A 20882-nucleotide genomic window follows, 5' to 3' on the forward strand; every position below is an offset into this window, starting at 1 on the left:
GCCAAAAAGAACAACTTCCAAATCTTTACATCTAATGTAGTCAGAAATAAAAATATAAAATAGAAGTAATTCTTTATTTATTAGTTATCCAAGCTGAAATGTAAGCATACCATCCATCATTAATTCATCAAATAGAGAATGGGTGTCTACTTCTCTTGTGAGGGCATCCTAACTTACCTTTCCTTGGCTGAGCAGTGGCACTGTTGGCCTGAGTCTGATAGACTCCATCACTCTGCACACAGACCAGATGAGAGTCTGCTTCTGTACTAAAACTAGCTCCGATACTGATAACATGCTCGTTAGAAGAGTTTATCACCTTCATTACCTAAGGGGGAAACACCACATTTGTTAAGAAACATTATGTCTAGTCTACAACTATTGTTACTGATTAACTTCATTATTACCAAGCTTTAGTGTGAACAACTCCTTGGGAATTAACAAAGAAAGAAGACAAACAGGCAGGCAGGCAGGCAGTAAAATCTCCTCAATTAATAGATAAAGCAATTTTTAAAAGAATGAAAAACTGGGTCAAACAAATTCTCTATTAACAAATTTTAAAAATATAAAAACATGTTGCTATGAATTAGATATTCTGAGTCAAAGCAAACAAACAAACAAATTCCAGTCTCAGGAACTCCTCTGTTGAAATATCTTTAGATCTGGAAGGCGCAAGTACACTTACATCACTGTACTTTTTTCGAGGTATCTTTATACAGCTTTTTCCCATTTCCATATGAATCAACAGTTGATCGATGTTATGCAATGTATACTGGAAATTTCGAAGATCCTACATAAAATGATCAAAATTCCATCACCATTTAGCCATCTACTAAACACTTCCATCAGCATCTACAGTTTAAGTCTTCTGACACAGCCCTATCAAAATGCTACACAGAAAAAGTCCCAACTTGAAAACCAAAACACCTCCCCCCAAGAAAACCCCACAAACTAATTCTTCCAACTACTTCTCAAAAGTAATGAAGAATATTCTCAGAAAGAAGTTTACAGTGTGTGGACACTGCTCTCCTTTCCTGTTACAGCTGCTAAAATAGGAAGTCAGTTCTGTTTAAGTGTCTCCCTAAAGCTCCTAAGGCCAAAGCGTATTCAATTCCAGTGCTCCATGGGATGAGGTGGAATGTCTAGGAGGTAAGGCCTCAGTAGCTGAGCCACGCCCTTGGAGGGATTATTAGGATTCCAGGCCCTTTCAGTTTCTTTTTGCATCCAAGCACTATGAGACGAGTGGCTTCCTCCATCAAGCACTCCCTCCAAATGCTAGCACAGATCTAAAACAACAGAGCCACATGACAGACCTGAGTCATCTGACACACAGCAACACAACACTATGCTCTTACAAGATTATCTCCCATGTTTTGAAAAAGTAACAGAAAAGCTGGGCTGTCAATGGAATCTGAAAGTAGGCCTACTAAAACTTTCATACAGTAACAAGCAAACTTTGACTAATGGTAAAGAGAACCTCAGAGATCACCTTATCCATGCTTTCCTACAAGTGAGGATACCAAGATCAGAATTTGTTCAAAATCACAATGTTGATTTACTTTACTAATACTTCTACTCAGCTCCTTCAATTTCAGAGGTTTGTGATGAAGTCTCCAATTACCTCAGTATGCAAGAACAAAACAGTACAGGGAACCAAAAAGAATTAGAAATACATAAATTAGGAGACACTGTATTCTAAAAAGCAGAGCTGGGGCTGGCGAGATGGCTCAGCGGGTAAGAGCACTGACTGCTCTTCCAAAGGTCCTGAGTTCGGATTCCAGCAACCACATGGTGGCTCACAGCCACCCTTAATGAGATCTGACACCCTCTTCTGGTGCATCTGAAGACAGCTACAATGAATTATGCTGGAGCGAGCGGGCCGGAGCGAGCAGAGGTCCTGAGTTCAATTCCCAGCAGCCACACACATGATAGCTCACAGCCATCTGTACAGCTACAGTGTACTCATACACATAAAAATAAATAAATCTTTAAAAAAAAACAGAGCTCATTTATGTTAGTGGTTTAGGACTTATAAATGTGCCTTCAAATACCAAGTACTCCAAATTAAAATGGACAAATAAAGTACGTAAAATATACTAAATAAACTCTTGAAGAAACTGTATTTTAAACAACACAATAGTTCAGTTACTTACAACAAGTAAGTTCATAATAGTATGTCCTATTTCTCCAAAAAGAGGTTTCCTGCCTCTGACACTTGTTAGAGGAGCAGGGTATGCTACACATGAGAAAGAATAATTGGTTACTATCAACAACAACACAAAGGCCGAAGTTTATTAGTCTTATTTTCTTTTTTCAAACAGAAAGTACATATGAACATTACTCAGTACATTATCAGAGAAAAGTAAAAGATCCTATGCAGCTTCTAGATATACCACCTGGAAAGCTACCATAGAGCGCTCATGTGGATCCTGTAACAAACAACGGTATCTGTACCTGCTTACAGATTAAAAACCAAAACAAAGATAGACAAACTTGCTCAAATAACTGTTAAAAAGATTCGAAACTGGGCTTTTCTGATTCCAAAGCATTTTTTTTTTAATCTTACTTCTATAAAATCCACTATGGGAAAGAAAAATTACAATAATTGATTCAACCCCTATGAAGTTTTTCTAATTTAAAGAGAAACACAAAAATATTAAAACTTAGTATTTTGGTCTTTTCTTTTGTGGTACTGGGGATTGAACCTGGGGCCTTGTACAAGCGAGGTAAGCAATATACAAGTGAACTATAACCCTAGTCCCCGAATTCAAGACTTTAAAGACTTTTCAATTAATATTAACTTGTGGTAATTAAAAAATGGTAATTAAAAAATTAAATTCTGACTTTCATAACAGGGATTCCTTACTATTTAAGACAAACATTTGATTCTATTATGAAAAAAATTTAACTTTAATCTCATATTTTATGTGTAATCCTGAGAATTTTATTCTGAACCAGTGTTTTCTTTATCCAGTGTTTTGTTACTGATAATAAAATTTGAATGCTGTTTTTATTGAAATTAGGACAGTATACTAGCTAGGCATCAATCACTGTGAGGCATATAATCCACAGGTGTGGCCAGTAGCTTCAAAAGAAGCACGTACAAACAGTAAACCTGGTTTTCCTACAGTGCAGCTGAGAAGCTCCTGGAGTGGCAAGGATCTTTCAGAAGAGTGCAGGGTTGGACTGCAAGGCTGTGTGATGGTGACAGGACGAGTTATCAGAAGAGCTTAAGGAGCCTCAACAACGCTGGTCTCTATTTGTTACAGTTGCTAGACCTTTTTAGACTGACACTGATGTGAGTGGTGCTCATACAATTTAGATATGACTTGGATTTTTTTATGGAATTTATAGGACATTTAATGGCAAAAATTAAAGTCCCAAGATTCTGGATGAAAATAAGCTTTCTCAGATCAGAACCACCTGTTTATACATCATTAGTCATTAGTCATAATGATACAGGTAATACAGATAGCATATCACTCTAAGCCACAGCCTGTCAATGTCTGTTCAATGTCTGTTCACAGTCTGTTCAATAAAGTAAAATTATCTCTAACCATTTTCATTTATATTAACCTGTCCTTTAAAGTTTTCTTGTCTTTTAACACTAATTGTGATTTACCAGTCTAGACATCTTTCACAAGTGCGCATTCTGAAATAGAAGCAACTCTTATTTTTCCCAACACTAAACTGTTAACTAGATAATACATACTAAATTATTTAAATCAAGTTCCTCATAGTTAAATACAATTTGCTGCAGGTACAACAACAACAAAAATGCTTTTTTAAAAAAAGCCAGGAAAAAAGGCAGTGGTGGCGCACGCCTTTAATCCCAGCACTTGGGAAGCAGAGACAGGCAGATTTCTGAGTTCGAGGCCAGCCTGCTGGCCTACAGAGTGAGTTCCAGGACAGCCAGGGCTACACAGAGAAACCCTGTCTCGAAAAACAAAACAAAACAAAACAAAACAAAAAGCTTGGAATAAAGGTACAGAGTAATTTTTAAAGTGTAGCATTAGAAATAATTTTGAAATGACAAAAATAACCAGGTATAAAAGTCTGACCATTATAATAGTGGTAGAATCTTAATCTGGTCTAAAGTAGCCATGTAAACACATATATACACACTTGATATATTTTATAATACTTATAATTTCTGAGTAATTAGGTAAACTTCAGTATACTTGAAAATACGACATTATTTTCAACTTACCTTTGTATTCTGCTCCCAATCTCAGCATTAAACGCATAGGAAAAACCTTTGCCCAGGGGATCTCCAGCTTTTGGATAAGAATGCCACAAAGAAAAGGATGCCTTGGCACTGGGAGATTGTCAAGGCTCTGAAAGGTAGGTGTAATAAACAGGAACCCTCCATGATCCTTGCTATTGAGAAAACTCTCAGTAAAGGTCAGATTGTCCAAGTTTTCTATGTACTTTCCTGGAAATAATATTATTAATAAAAATATTTTAAGTTGTGATATTCTTATTTTGATAAAACATTCTGAATGTCCCAATATATATTTTCTTAAGTAAAAGCAATAAAAAGATCCCTGTTGTTCTTGTTGTATTTCTAGTCTTAAAGAAGCCTCTATTTGGACTGGGAGAATGACATATCTCAAGAATCCCTAAGGCCCTAGAATCACTTTATGGCACCCTAAAAACATTAAGAAGGCAAAGTGGGGAGCTGAGCCACTCCTGGAGATTGGGTCGGGGACTATAACAAAACTTTGAAAATGTTTCTAGTTACATAATATCTTATTTTTTTTCTCCTTTATGCACGGCAATAAGGAAAATTACTCCCCTCTCCTATGTAATATAGATAAGTACATAGATACATCTAGAAAACCAAGAAGGCAAAGGTATTTCCACTTAAAAATTTAAAAAAATATACATACAGACATTTATCTCATAAAAGTCTAGATTTAAAGAAACCAATGGTGATTAAGCTCTTTGTAGAAACCATCAATTTCTTCACAAAAGAAATCGTCAGTACAACTAGCATAGCTGAAATATAAATGCCTTTAACTAGTTTTCCACCCCTTGTCTCTGCAGTCCAAAATAAAATAGTAATAAAGTAATATACCTTTTAAAGCATCCTTATATATGGTGATGAACAGTCTGAAGATGTCCTTAGGAACTGTATCCTCATTTGGCAAACATAGCAACAGGACAATAATTTCTGCCTGTCCCAAGCCATGCAATCCATTGGTTGAGAAGTACCAATACTTGTCTGAGGAATCTTGAGGAATAATGACATAGAACTATAAATGTCAATTTTTATTAATTTAAAAGCTACACATTGCTTTTGCCTAAAGCACAATTTACCTAATTTTCAAATTCTCTTGATTAAAAACCTTGACGTGTTTAGGATTCATGTATGAGAAGACCAGAGATTATCACAGGAGACAAACAGTCCCAGTAAACACCTGGAGTAAAGGTGAACTGACAAGCCGGAAAGCAGTGCCCACAGAGTGGCATGTTTCAGAGAAGGAAAAATGATCAATGTGTTACTGAATAGTACAGATTATTTATGATTGAGGATGATTTATTTCCTTACTTTACTTTAATTAGGTCACATCACTGACCCGGCATTTAGAAGCAGAGTAGGGAAGACTGCCACAGGTTTGAGGACTGATCTACATAGGGAGTTTCAGGCTAGCCAAGGATATGTATTGAGTCCTTGTGTCAAAAAGAAAGAAAAGAAAAAGAAAGAGGAAAAAGTCTTTATTGCTACCAAATCATGACTTCATTTACCATAGTTCAATTTATCTAAAAGGTATGACAGATAACAGTTATACAGTAAGCATCAAAACGTGCTTCAACTGGGCCAAGAAGGCAGCCTAGCAGCAGAATGCTTAGTTCCCATAAATGAACACCTAGGTTGAATCCCCAAGGGAGAGAGGAGGAAGGGGAGGGGTCTGGAGAGGGGGGAAAAGCAGGGAGTGGGAGAAGGAAAATGAACAAAAAAAAAAAAAAAACTGCCCTAGCTAAGCTTAACACACTGCAATCCCAGCACTCCACAGGTAGAGGTAGGAGAACCTCAATCTGAGGCCAATCGCTGTCCTGTCTAGAATCATGTAGTCACATTTGGCTGAAGAGAGTATTCAGGACTGTTTATTTTTTACTATTTGTCAATCAAAATGTAACATGAAGATATAATCACTTTAGATATCTTTACTGCAAAATAACTAGGAAAAATGAATCTCTACTTACAAAATACCAACTTGACATTCACAAGTAGGTTTGCATTTAGAACAAATGTGGCAGGAGGGAATCCTTCACCTTCAAGAAGCGAAATAATCTGCTCATGAGATGGACGTTCTTGTACTACAGGCACTAAACAGAAGAAATATATTTATCAGGACAAATAGCCTCCCAAATATACTTGCAATGAAAAAAATGTATAAATCAAAAGAATTAAAAACAAAAACAAGTTTCTAGAAACCAGTTCCACTCTGTTCAATAATTACATATTCATTTTTACCTTTCTACCCACTTAATGCCTAATGAATAGATACAACTCTGAGATATATACATACACACACACATACACACACATTCAATTACCATTTATGTATTAAAGTTTTGTACTTCTCAAGTTTTAACAAACACTTTTATCAAAAGTGGATTCTAAGGCCTGCAAAATGGCTCAGTGGGTTAAATCACTTGTTATGCCAGTTTCCTTCCCTAGGACCTACTGTAGAAGGGAAGAGCCCAACCCCACAGAGCTGTCTTCAGACTCCACACACATGCTGTGCATACATCCACAATCCCACACATCACACATACACTAAAGTGGATTCTAATTGCTGAAGAGAATCTACATTCAAGTTTCCTATGCTGCTTGCTTTCATATGCATATCAGTGACATGTAGCCACAGAACAAAACTTGACAACCAATCAGAAAATATGTGATATTCCAAGAGAGCTTAAAAACACGTTTTGTCTCTAGAGGTAAGCTCACAAAATGTCTCCTACAGACAACAGAGTAATAGTAAATTTCTTTTCTCTACATTGACATGCAAACAACAACCCATGTAAGTTTTTAAAATGTATTTTATATACTAGAGGCAAAATTCACTATGTTCTTTTTAAAAAGTTACTTTTCCTTAAAGCAGCTATGGTAGCTCACACTTGCCCTCTCCTACACAGCAAGCTTCATGGTAGCACATAGCTGCATAGATCTTGTCTTGAAAAATCCAAACTAAGGAATCTTTTTCAATTTTAAGTAGCCACTATCCTACCTGATCCATCTTCTCCAGATGTGGCCAGAAGGGGAGGCAAACCAATGTCATCATCTGGTAGAAGACTAATGTTATTGCAGACACATTTGGCAACACCACACAATAACCTGTAGTCTGAAACGCTAGCAACAGGCAAACCGGTATTAGCAGGGACAACAGTAGGAGTAGATGGCTCCTCACTATCCACAAAAACATCATCTTCTAGTGTGAAAGGGCCAGGCATGGGCAAGCCTTCAGTGCTTGTGTTCTCTGGCAGTCTTTCCACAGGTGTAGTATGACAAATTGGATGCTGAGTTATCTCACTTCTTATAATGTCTCCTAAACCATTGTTTGGTTTTTCTACTGTACGAGAATGGGTATGATCCACTTTATTTATCATCTGTAAAATATAGAATAAAAAATTAAATCAGTTCATATTCTCTGTTCAAGAGTGAAATGGTGACCTCCATAACCAAAAATATTTTAACAAAAATAAAAGAAACCAACAGAGGCTTCTAAAGATGAATTTCCCAAGAAATGAAGGCCATTTTGCTTCTTTAAGTTCAGGGTATACCACATTAAGGAGCACAAAGGTTTAGTTAATGACTGTACCTACTATATTACACAGTGACCAACTTAAGCTCAACTTAAGGCTTTCACCTTCTTAAAACTTGACAGCTTGGAGGGATGGGGGAGAAGAAAAAGGAGGGCAGCAAAGGAGTGGCTGGGAAGCAGAGTAGAGAGAGTTCACCTGGAAAAAAGACCACCAAGTCATCTTCGTCAAAGCCTCTTTCAGACTGTCCAAAATAAATCTTAAGGGGGAAGAATTCATGACAACAAATGTATTTACTGGTCTGTTTTGTTGGAACAGTGACTGAGCATAGGTGTGAGTTAAGGACTAAGCCACCTTCCCTAACTCTGCCTATCTACAAAATCTACTCAAGAGCTTTCACTTGCAGGTCATATAGGTCACATGACTTCCGCCTACACCTGGTACAGCTGTGTAAATGCAAGCATAAATATCAACGACAAATACTTTCCTGAGTGTATAGAAACCATTAAGTTAATATTAATATAAATTATGATTCTCAGGTTGCAGTCTATGGAATGCTGAAGTCCACAACATCCTTTCAGAGAGACAATGATGTCCTAGATATTCTTCATAAAATCAATAAGAATATATCACAACATACTACATGTGGAAGCAAAACAATGTCACTCTCTATTGACTGAAGTGATCTGGTTTTTAAAATATTATCTATTGGCTTTATATAGTTTATAAAATAGTTTTACTTTTTAAAACATATGCATTTATTTATTTATTTATTTATTTATTTATTTATTATGCTCTGCTGCATGTACACCCTAATGCCAAAAGAGGACATCAGATGACCTTATAGATGGTTGTGAGCCACCATCTATATTGAACTCAGGACCTCTGGAAGAGCAGCCAGCACTCTTAACTGCTGAGCCATCTTATCAGCCCCTATTATTTTTAATTAATAAATATTTTGAAGTTTTTTCTATCTTAGTTTTAAAAACAGTAATTATAAGTACATGTAAAACACATAACCTGTACTTTAGGGCTCTCTATAACATTTAATAAAGCTTATGAAGAGGTTCTGAGGTTTTTGTTTAAAAATTGAGACTCACTGCCTAAAACTAACATTTAAAGGGGTAAAACCAGGGCTGGAAAGATGGCCTGCAACTATGAGTGCTTACTGCTCTTAGAGAGGACCAGAGCTTAATTACCAACACCCACACCAGGCTCCAGCTCTAGGAAATCCAATATCCTCCTCTGGCCTCTGTGGGTATCTACACATACATGCATATACCCACAGAGACAGACAGACATACACATAAATTAAACTAAAATAAGTTTTATTTAAAAAATAAAATCTATTAACAATGTCAATGCAAGTGTATGTCAGATCTAGGGGACTCAGGCTCCATAGTAAAACAAGTATGAGTACACAAAAGCTATATTTACATTGTAGCATAGCTTATGAAGTGGGCAACAGCACTATAAAGAAAAGTTCATACCTTTTTTTTTTTTTTTTTTGGTTTTTTGAGACAGGGTTTCTCTGTATAGCCCTGGCTATCCTGGAACTCACTCTGTAGACCAGGCTGGCCTTGAACTCAGAAATCCGCCTGCCTCTGCCTCCCAAGTACTGGGATTAAAGGCGTGCCCCACCACTGCCTGGCATTCATACCTTTATTAAAAACACTTTAATAGTAAAAAAACGCTAATGGCCATTTTGAGCTGTTGGAAAAATGAGGCTGACACATCTGCTGCATCAGCACTTCCTACAATCTTCAACTCAGAAATAATGTAGTTTGCAAAGTGCTATAAAGGAAGCAAAATAGAGCAAAAATATGCATACACTTTTTTCCTAGGAAAATTCAAGGCATCCAAAGGATAAGCACACTAATAATAACATGAAGAATTATGATTTAACTAATGTTACTAAGATTCCTTACTGTGGGCGCATCAGTTAAGACAGGACTAAAGTCATCAGAACATCTTTTACTTCCAGATGATAATTTCGTAGTATCTGCAACTTCACCATTCGGCAGTATACCATCTGCAAACCATACTCTCTTCTGTTCTTTGGAACATGGTCCTAAGATGATTTGGAAAAATGAGTTGGGTTATTTGGCAATAATGCAGGATTATAACACCAAATAGGTCAGTTAATGTTTTCAGAATCCTTCTGCTATTCACCCGCAAGTCCTATACTCAGAGAAGCCTAGGAAAATGGCTTCTCTAATTCATATATCCTCAGAAGAGTCCATGCCTATCTAACCCATACCAAGAGAGAGCACCAGAACAGCTGTGGCTGTGGGAGTCACATGCTCTGAAAGGAAAGGAGAATCTTATACCTTATGGGCAGTGGGGAAGCTACAAGGCCTCTATTACTGAGGCCAAGTATCCATGGAGAAGCATGTTAAGCCAGCTTTCCATCGCTATAACACACCACCAAGGAAATGACTCCGAGTTTCTGAGGTTTCAGTCCCAGGTGGCTTAGCTCCATTTCCATGGCTTGTTACAAGGTAGTGCACCATGGTGAGGAAGATGCAGCAGGGCAGAGATGCTCACCTCAGGGTGCCCAGGAAGCAGACAAAGACACAATAAGGAAAAATGACAAAATAGATACTTTCTAGGGTGCACCCCAGTGACCTACTTCCTCCAGCTAAACCCCACCTTCCAGTTTCCACCCCTCCCAAAAGGTCATGGGATTATGAAGACAACAATACATTAACTTACTGATTAACCTAAAACCTTAGAAGTCCAGTCACTTTTCTAAAGCCTCATTTGTGAACAATGTACTGGGGACCAAGCCTTTAACATATGAGCCTTTAGGGGTCACATTAGAGTCAAACCATAACAAGCAGTTAACAGAATACACCTTAGGGGTCAAGTAAGGTACAGGGATGAAGAACAGACCGGGGTCTAGAAGGTAAGCAAAAAAAAAAAAAAAAAAAAAAAAAAAAAAAAAAAAAAAAAAAAAAAAAATCACACAGATAACAGAAAGAAATAAGTCTGAAAAAAAGTGTGAAACTGAATCACTTATGTATTCAAGAGGTCTTTTGTATTTTCATTTAATATGCAAACAGCAACACTGTAGTTCTTACAACATGGGTCATAAACCTTACTAATACATATTACCATTTCCTCTCAAATCCAGGAAATATTTGTTTAAAAATAGGAAGACTTATTTTGTTGCTGTTGTTGTTAGAAAGCACCTAGACAAAAGTTTCGAGAATTAAAATTAGATGACTTTAGGACATAAAAACACAAGAAGAAGTTTCATGTCTACTTTTTAGAATGGAGAAAATAATGGGAAAAGTTGTAATTAAGTACATGTATTTGAACATGGGTAGATGTATTAAACAAGGTACCTTTCTTACATTTATAATAGTCTGATAATAATTTAGATTATCTATTCAAGAACATATAAATCACTTTAGACACAAACTTATTATCTTTAGGGTTAAAATACACAATTTCACTACTATATCACATTTAGATATTAAAAATAGAAAAGCCACTGAGTGATAATCTAAGCCCCGCCTCCAACTCAACTGTCAGAAGAATCAAATTTATCTTTAACTACTATTTACAGGTATTTTCTAAAATGTCACAGCCTTTGTTTCCAAACAATGTCTGCAAATATATACTGGCTTTGTATGAAATTGACAATGGTCACAGACTAGAACAAACTAGCAGAAAATTCAAAGGTTTAAAATAGATGTTATGGTAGTGCAAGTCTGTAACCAATGACTCATGGTAGGTTACTTGAGTTCAGAAGCTTGGACTAGCTTGAGTCTTAAAAACGAAAGACATACAAATAATAATTTGTTATTGTTATAAAATATACAATTAATGAGAAGTTTTTAAAGAAATGATTAACTGGTTATCATCAGAACCCAAGCCCCCATTCTACACTGAGCTCTTGCATGCTAGGCTGGAAGTCTAGAAAGTACAAATCCTAACCCTGTCTTCTTGCTAACTGGTTGTGCTGAGAATATGCCAGGGTAGGGGATGGTGGGAAAGGGAGGCCAAAATGTAGAAAGGCAGCAGCTGCAGCAGCAGCAGCAGCAGCAGCAGCAGCAGCAGCAGCAGCACCAGCACCAGCACCAGCAGCACCAGCACCAGCAGCAGCACCAGCACCAGCAGCAGCAGCAGCACCAGCAGCAGCACCAGCACCAGCAGCAGCAGCACCAACACCAGCAGAACCAGCAGCAGTAGAACCAGCAGCAGCAGAACCAGCAGCAGTAGAACCAGCAGGACCAGCAGCAGCAGCAGCAGCACCAGCAGCACCAGCAGCACCAGTAGAACCAGCAGAACCAGCAGCAGCAGAATCAGCAGGACCAGCAGCAGCAACACCAGCAGTTATGTTGCAAGTCCCGTGACTTTCAGCCCTCCTAATAGCAAATCTAGAACTCCCTCAGTCACCTGAGCTCCAGCTGTAAGACTTCTTGATGCTTCCAATATTTGCACTTTTCCAGAGGTCACACAGCTTTAGTCATATAGTGCTTTAGCCCCCAATGCCCAGAGCTAAGCACTACCAGGTACCTCTCTCTGATGCTAGTACTGCCTTCTCCTCTTCCACCCACCTAATCCTAGCAGTAGTGGCTGCTTCCTGAGTCTGAGACTCCTAAGCATATTTCCAGTCTCCATCATGCATGTATAACCAATTCCTTGCGGAAATACCCTGACACATAATTGGTTTCTCTTTTCTGTTTAAATCCTGACTACTGGAGTATTTTTACTTAAATAACTTATTCTTGGTGTAAACCACAGCAGTTTACTCTGGTTACCTTCAACATTTGGTTGTTTCAGTGCTGAGATAGGCAAAGTTGTAGGTGAAGGTGTACTGGATGTTTGGGTCTCCTGAAGTGGCTGGGCAGTAGCACATTCATTAGAATGATTAGACTTAAGACAAGAACCACCTGGACTCATCATCCTTTCAAATGCCTGAGCTATAAAGGGGAAAGAATAGTATTAACAACTCATGTTTTTGAACTTCCTAGTAAGCTATAATAAATATTTGATTTTTCAAGTTACAAGGAGAAAGAAATAAATGGCCAATCAAAAGAAAGTGGCACTTGGCAAAGATGTCCAAGTGACTAATATTTAGTTGACAGCACTCTACTTTGATAAGCTATAAATGAGTTATTTCAATATTTTTAGTTGTTGTATGCTTGATATCCACTATAGAAAATCATCTTGATTGAATACAAGTGTCTATTTTTCCCTTTTACTCCTAGGATCTACTAGCAACGGACTCCAGAGTAAATCTTTAGTACCTAAATGATGGTTTCCTTAATCCTTAATCATTTAAAAATGGCTTCGTTTGTTTGTTTTAGAGGGTTGTTTGTTTTGAGACAGGGTTTCTCTGTGTAGCCCTGGCTGTCCTGGAACTCACTCTGTAGACCAAGCTGGCCTTGAATTTAAGAGATCTGCCTACCTCTGCCTCCCAAGTGCTGAGATTAAAGGTGTGCATCACCACCCCAAGCTTCTATGTTTTATGGCTTTCTAACTAGAGTAAAATTCTAAGATAGGCTCTACATCCCTAGTCTCATCTCTCAGTACAACCCTCTGACTAACTAGGAGCAGCAACTTGAGCCTTTGTTCTTAAGCTAAGCAAGTACTGCTTATGTTGTCTGCTCTTTCCTCTGCCTAGAATGTTCTGTCCACAGACCCAGTCTATTTCTTTCAAGTCATATATCATATTACCATAAAGTTTTATTATGGCCACTATCTATCTTTGTACATTTTAACTTTAAATTTAGGGTAGTATTACTATCTGATGGCCTCTCTGTTTACTATTTATTTATCTCCATATTCAAAAATCCCACTGTCAACAGAACATCTATTTTGTTGTCCGCTGGAGCTCCAGAATACAGAATAGTTCCTAAATATCACTGAATAATACTTCAATAAGAAAAAGGAATAGTACTGGCAACAGTATCTTAAGCACTTCTCCAAACTGAATGACCATAAGTGCTGTCACTGCTACAATCTTCTTTAATATCACGGAATGATGGCGCTCTCAGAAATCACTCCACTAGCTAGTAAAATCCACTTATATTCTGGATCCAAATCTACCTGACATGCTGCTAAAGCTCATGAAATCCCGGCAGCTTTCTCAACACCCACAGTCTCTACTCAATCTTTTCTTCCATTCCTTTACTGAATGCACTTCACAACCTTTGAGTCAACTTTTTCATGCCTGATAACATTGTTTACATGATTACTTCAGTCGGTTTCTAGCCTATAGTTGGCATTTTCTTGTAATAATCATTGATAGCTCCCTAAAAGAAACTATGTAAGATACTGAAATACAATAAAACAGGTTATCTAATAAATTCACTCCACAACACATCCGTGTGTGTGTGTGTGTGTGTGTGTGTGTGTGTGTTGATGGGAATTAAACTTGTGGTCTTGTACATGTTAGGCAAGTACTCAACTACTGAGTAACATTTCCATTCCTCTACGTTATATCTTTGAGAGACCAAACTTTTATCTTGGTATTCTGTGAAGTCTCTTTAATGAGCATATCCTCTCCTCTCTCTCAGACTCTATAGTTAGAATGTCTCTTCCCAAAATTTGACCCATCGACTCCAATAAGCATGGCTTCTTAAGTAGGAACTTTTAGGTGGGAACTTGCTGTAAAATTTGAATTCTAGAAAACTGCTTGGGCTAATAGCTACAGAAACTGTGCAAAAATAAAAACAATTATAAGCATGTAGCTTCTTCATAAACAATGGTGATAACATAAAAATATTTTTTAATTATATTCTATTATCTTCCAGAGTATAGGTCAACATCAGGGAGTAGAACAGCTTACCTCAGGCTAACAGACTCACATCAGAGCTTTTTGAAGAATTGCTGAAAAAATTTATCTTCATTCAAAAGAGAAAAACAAATTATTATCAGGTATTTATTCTCCTAGCTAATAGGAGCTAGTTCACAGGCCTGGTCAAAAAAAGGGTCAAGTAATTTTGGTTGGGAATTAAATGGTCAACAAATCTTTGAAAATGCAAGAACTACTCAACAGAACAGACATGTATCTAGAGGTGAAAGCACAGTATCACACACACACACACACACACACACACACACACACACACACACACACACCCTGTGGGAACTCAAGACCATCAAGACCACTGCTGAAAATGGAAACTAGCTAAAGAGCCAAGAAACAATGGGAAGCACACACATGTGACATTCTAAAACTAAGAAAAAAAGGAGACTAAAATGTGCACATAGCATGGTGTCCTATGAGTTTATAAAATCATATATAAGTCCTTATCTTCATTCTCATTTCAAGCAAATATCTAACAGGTAAGAACTACAACCCTGCCTTCTAGCATTAATATATAACCCTAAGAACCAATACAGTGACTACTTTTCTGACTGTCTCCATTAAGATGATGAGGATGACGGTGATGATGAACTAGTAGGAAGATGAAATACAGCACTCAGGGGCTTGGTACCTGTTAAAGGGCAATGAACTGCCACTCCAGAACCTGAGTGCTTCCTTTCCAGACTGGTAGTATTAATTGTGAGAGTAGAACAAAAATAGAAACCAAGCCTTGGGATGTCCCACCTAAGCCAGATAAGTCAACACTAGGTCCATGCCTTAAGAAAATAAACAAGTTTATCTTTGTCAAATCCAATTATTCATAATATAAATTCATTTAATGGAAGAAAACATGTCAGGTTAATACTCACCTTTATTAATAGTCTCATAGCAGATTACACATACTCTTGCTTCCTTCTCTAGATACTGAAGTTTGCATTTCCTGTTACAACAGACACCACAAAATACCTATAAAGAATAAAATGCTAAATTTGTTTTTGTCTCAAGCATATTTAAACCTAGCAGAGGCAAAGGGATAGAAGCTCAAAACCTAGTTAGTTGAAACTTACTTTCTTACTTTATTATATGATCCATTTTGTCCAGTCACCACAACCATAAATATAATTATTTAATGATCTTTCAGTACAGTAGTTAATCTTGACTATCAAAGTTAAGTGGAATGAGAGATGTCTAGGAGTTCTGGGCATGTCTATGAGGGTGTTTTGAGATTAGACTGGCAACCAGAATGACAACTAAGGGGAAAAGACATACCCTGGATTTGACCAGTACTGCCCAATAGACTGGGGGTCTGGCAAAGCATAAAAGTGGAAGACAGCCAGGCAGTGGTGGTGCACACCTTTAATCCCAGCACTTGGGAGGCAGAGGCAGGCGGATTTCTGAGTTCAAGGCCAGCCTGGTCTACAGAGTGAGAACCAGGACAGCCAGGGCTACACAGAGAAACCCTGTCTCGAAAAACCAAAAAAAAAAAAAAAAAAAAGTGGAAGAGAAAGGCAGCCAATGAGGACAAGCTGTGTTCTTCTTGAGCAAGCATGTCTACTACTGCTGCTATCATTTGAGGACAACGTCCAGCTTCTTCAGCCATATTGATGACTCTCCAGGGAGATTCCAGGCCTTCAGCATCAGACAGGACAATTCATTCCCCACCACTACACTACTTTGATCCAAGGCTTCTAGCTTCCTGAACTAAGCAGCTACAGCACTATCTGCCTCTATAACATGTGGCTAACCACTGTTGGAATAATTAGCCTCCTATTATCAAATCTAATGAATCCCTTTATAATTATGTATACATATATTTATATGTAAATATATAATACTTGTTTTTCTAGAAAACTCTACTACAATGAATAGTTTTTATTTATATGATATCTCTGATAAGAAAACATTTTGAATCAACTATGTTAACTGAAAGGCAATAAAAACTTTCTTCAATAAATGTTTATCATTTAAAAAGCTTTCTGTATCATTTAAAAAGCTTCCTGTAGCAGCCCAGTGATAATAAGTGATAATAAACTTGCCTACAATTTACAAGAACCTGGTTTTCATAAGTAGGACACTATTTTGCTAAGGTAGGGTAGTTTGATCTGAAACCAACATGAAAAATACTAAATAAAAAGCATGCCAGTCTTTAAAGACAAATTCCTTAGAATTCATAGACAGCATCTTTATCATCAACTATAGTAAGGACACAAACAAAGTCCAGCATGGTATTCTTTATAAGCCACTGGCTTTCTAGTGTTTTCCTAGGCAATGATCAAGAAACTGCTGAAAAACTGTCTTACAATTAAGTATTCAAGGACAAAGGAGGATCCACTCAGCTTGGAACATCTAATTTATCAATATTTGAGAGCATAGACACTTAGAGGATAGAAAGGTAACTCAGAGAGTTTTCCTGGTGTGAAGACCTAGTTTTAACCCCAGGGCCATGGAAGAGTAAAAAGCTAAGGTTTCTATAACTTACTTTCCCACATGCTCGGCAGTGGTGTCGCCTTTTTGTAAAAGTGAATTTGACTTGGCAGTTCATACAGTTGGGAGCTTCTGAATCAGGAACCCATGTAGGTTGTTTCTGGCCTAAAACTAAGCTTTCTTTGCATATATTTTCAGGCAGAGAATCCTTGTTTGCCGTTACAAAACTGGATCCACCTTCAAAATTACTTTCTATGTCAATGTAGTTGGAGTTGAAGCTAACCTGAGAATCAGGTATATGATCTGCAGAGCAAGGGGATACAGCAATAGCATTTGCTGTGCCTGGCTCACTTTCTGGCACAGCTAGAACATCTGGCTTACTCAGTTCCTTTGAACTCCTTGTTCCTGGTGGAAGATTCAGCAGCTGCTTAGGTCTAGCCCCTCCAACAGCTTGGGTTTTAATACTGGGGACTGGTAATTCATCCCTTACGTCAGGCTGACAGGCAGATAACCCTCCTTCAGTTGGAATTGTGCTTTTTTCTCCTATAGAAAGACCACTGTTTTCTACTGTGTTTTCTTTATCAGTTGTTTCACAGACGGTAACACCTCCATTTTCACCAGCAGCTCCTGCTTCAGCATTGAAGTATATATCCCCAGCATTTTCATCATCTAGTCCTTTCATTGTTATCTGATTCAACTGTGAATCATTTACATTTTCTTCAAAAGACATTGTGTTAGAGTTCTGAAGACACTGCTCCTTCAGAAAAGCATCAAGTTCAGCATCACTAATTAGTATGCCACTTCTCATGCTTTCATCAATATTAAAGTAATCTAACTCTTGCCCATCCATATCACTGCTGGGAAAAGTGAGACCTTCACAAGGACCGGGAGCTTCTGGGGTACTCGCAGCAGAGAGTACCACTGGAGACCCAGCTGCTGCAGCCGAGCTGGCATCCTCAGAGGACTCCAAAGACTCACCACCAATTACCATCTCCTCAAGTTCAACCTTTCCATCCCCTTTCTTTTCATTTACTGGCTGAAGAAATATGCTCTTACACTTTTCCTTCTTCAAAAGATCTGTCTCCCCATCTAAAACAGCACTCTTCTGTATCTCTTCATGGACAGGCACTGCATCAGTGTTCTGATCTTCAGACTCATTAGGAGGTAAGATATCACTGTGTACATTATTGTCAATTAATGAGCCACACAAAGACTCAGACAATGAAAGACAGGACAGTGAAGGGGGCACACCATCACTTGAGACATGTGTTTCATTATTTTCTTTAAGATCTAAATTTCCTGAGTCTTCTTTTATAGTCTGTTTTATGAACACAGCAGTTCTATTTTCCTGGAAGGAAAACTCAGGTAACTTGAAATTTTCATCATTTGAAGCTGGGTCACTTGGGGACAGCCCTTCATTTTTTGGAAGCTTGCAAGACATAGCAATTGTGTTACCTCCTCCTCCTTCTTCTAAACACTCTGTGTTATTGACTGCCACACCCACTTTCTCTTCTGCCAAACTGCTATCATCTTTTAACAATTCACATGGCAGCCTCTTGTGTTGTGGGTTATCTTTGGTATTAGACGTTTCAGAACTTTGTTCGGTCAAAACAGATGGTATGTCAAAATCAACTGTTTCTAACTCATTAGAAATCATTTTATCCTTTAAATTTTCTGTTCTGTTATGTTTACAAGAATCGAAAAGTGCCATGTCCACTTTTACACCCAATTCTTTGCTACTACTACTATCTCTGTTGTGTACAGCAGCATTGATGTTATTCTGCTCTTCTCTGACAGCATTACTACCACAGTCTACTGAAGAAACAGTAGGAGTATCTGAGACTGAAGACAAATCCAATCCAATCAAAGCCTCTGAAACTGAAGACGAGTCCAATGTGATCAAAGTATCTGCAGGAGACTTAGGGCCATCTGGCAATAACTGTTTAATGTCTTCCTCACTATTGGTGGCATGTACTAAGTTACCCATGTCACTTATCAGGTCACAGACAGGCTTACTACATCGTCTCATACAGGAAGGCTGGATCTCATCTGAAGTACTAGCATCCACAGAAGAAAGAAGATCAAGTCCCGCTACGTTTTTTTCATTCTGTCTAGAGGTTGAGCCCTTGTGTATCTTTCCTTTGAGAAAAGTCTCATTTGCTTCTTCATAGCATGCTTCTGATGAGGCACAACTAGTAATGCATCTTTGGTCCTTTGACAATAAAGCTAGCTGTGTGGAGGCCAACTCTGAAGAAACTGAACACTGGTTAAAAGCATATGCATCTTGAAAATAATCTTGTTTATCTAGGAAAAATAGAAACACAAAGCTATTCAGATGACACAAATAAACTAAAGTTATGAAGATATGCTTTTAGAAGTTCACATTGATTTTTTATTTGTTGTGAACTGTTCTAGTTTTCCTTCTTAATGCAGTTGACAGAACGCACTTAATGTAGGTGACAGAAACACTGTCAATAACTCAGTTGCACTGTAAACCATACCAGAAAAGGTTGATGAGCAATCTTATCTTTAGCTGCTTTTGTTCTGTCATTGTCCTGATTAGGTTTTTGTAAACTTAACACAAGCTAGAGTTATCTGGGAAGGGGGACCTCAATTAAGAAAACATTTCCACCATATGACCAATCTGTGGAGTATTACTTTGTATGATTAATGGTTACTGTGAGAGGACCAACCCACTGTAGGTGGTGCTACTTCTAGCTAGGTGGTTCTGGGTTATATAAAAAAGCAAGGAACAAGCCATGAGGAATAAGCCAGAAAGCATTATTCCTCCATGTGCTTTGCTTCAGTTCCTGCCTTGAGCACCTGCCCCGACTTCCCTTCCAGATGAACCATATACTATATACTGAGAGGTGAAACAAACCCTTTCTTCCCCCATTTTGGTCATGGTGTCTTTTCATAGCAATAGAAATCTAGCTAGGATCGTCCCCCCATTTCCTAAATTCATCCTGAGGAAATACCATCTCTTACAGTAATGATGTTTCAGTTTATAGAGCTCTATCAATTTGTTTTAGCTTCCTCATAAAGATTTTCTTCTATGCTTATATCTACAAAGTAACTTTTATTTCTGACTATTGATCTTACTGGTATAAAATAAACTACTATGTTATAATGAAACAGGCACATTTTTGAGAGAACATAACAATGTGACCAAGATTGAAATAAAATTTTGTTAAGGGGACATTTTAAGATTCTAGTAGAAAAATAGAAAAACCAACAAACCTGGGTTCTGCTCAAAATCATCAAGAAGTTTGTCCAAATCACTGACAGCAGCTTTAAAGTAACTGTCCATCCTCCCTTTGGGCTTACTCAGAATTTAATTCTTGTATGTCTAGAAAATAAAAAGTACAATATTATATTTACTTTTCTACCATACAAATAGTATACCATCCATTCTGTGTCAATATAACTATCAAAGTAGAAACAAAAATAAAATTAAACAGTACTTCTTTTCCATAACTTAGATAGAAAAATGGTCTCTACATGAAAATGACATAAAAGTCAACTTTTACAACACAACATCTGTACACACAAGTTACTGTATGGGTGTAGGGGTTGATGTACCTAAGTATGCAAGTGGAGACCAGAGGAGGATAATGTATATCTTCCCTTATCACTTCTCATTGACTTAAGACAGGGTCTCTCACTGAACTGAAAGCACACCATTTCAGCCAGGTGGGCTGGCCAGCAAGCTCCAAGGATCTACCTGTCCCACAGAGCTGGGGTTATAGGAGCACACAGCCATGCCTAGCTTTACCATGTGCTATGACAAAATCTGTTAAGTAGCTGAGGCAGAAACTCTACAAGGTAAGCTTGAGACCCTGCAAGAATCTACCAGTGACCA

At 37.8% G+C, this 20882-nt stretch overlaps 1 protein-coding gene across 2 annotated transcripts in view; it reads right to left on the bottom strand.

Annotated features, from left to right (window-relative positions):
* Zfyve16 (zinc finger FYVE-type containing 16) overlaps positions 1–20882 on the bottom strand; it is a 45532-nt gene that overhangs the window by 16212 nt on the left and 8438 nt on the right. The window contains exons 2-13 of one of the 2 annotated variants that reach the window (XM_031360740.1): positions 20261–20369; positions 17076–19324; positions 15466–15562; positions 12543–12704; positions 9699–9841; positions 7239–7617; positions 6208–6330; positions 5078–5233; positions 4208–4432; positions 2151–2233; positions 683–787; positions 178–325 (exon numbers count right to left, since the gene is read on the bottom strand). In XM_031360740.1, coding sequence (XP_031216600.1) covers positions 178–325; positions 683–787; positions 2151–2233; positions 4208–4432; positions 5078–5233; positions 6208–6330; positions 7239–7617; positions 9699–9841; positions 12543–12704; positions 15466–15562; positions 17076–19324; positions 20261–20330 — 3940 coding nt within the window. In that variant the 5' untranslated portion in view covers positions 20331–20369. The remainder of the gene's footprint in view (positions 1–177; positions 326–682; positions 788–2150; positions 2234–4207; positions 4433–5077; positions 5234–6207; positions 6331–7238; positions 7618–9698; positions 9842–12542; positions 12705–15465; positions 15563–17075; positions 19325–20260; positions 20370–20882) is intronic. The other variant, XM_031360741.1, reaches the window with a different exon arrangement.

This window comes from Mastomys coucha, unplaced genomic scaffold, assembly GCF_008632895.1.
Source record: "Mastomys coucha isolate ucsf_1 unplaced genomic scaffold, UCSF_Mcou_1 pScaffold8, whole genome shotgun sequence".
NCBI classification, from domain to species: Eukaryota; Metazoa; Chordata; class Mammalia; order Rodentia; family Muridae; genus Mastomys; species Mastomys coucha.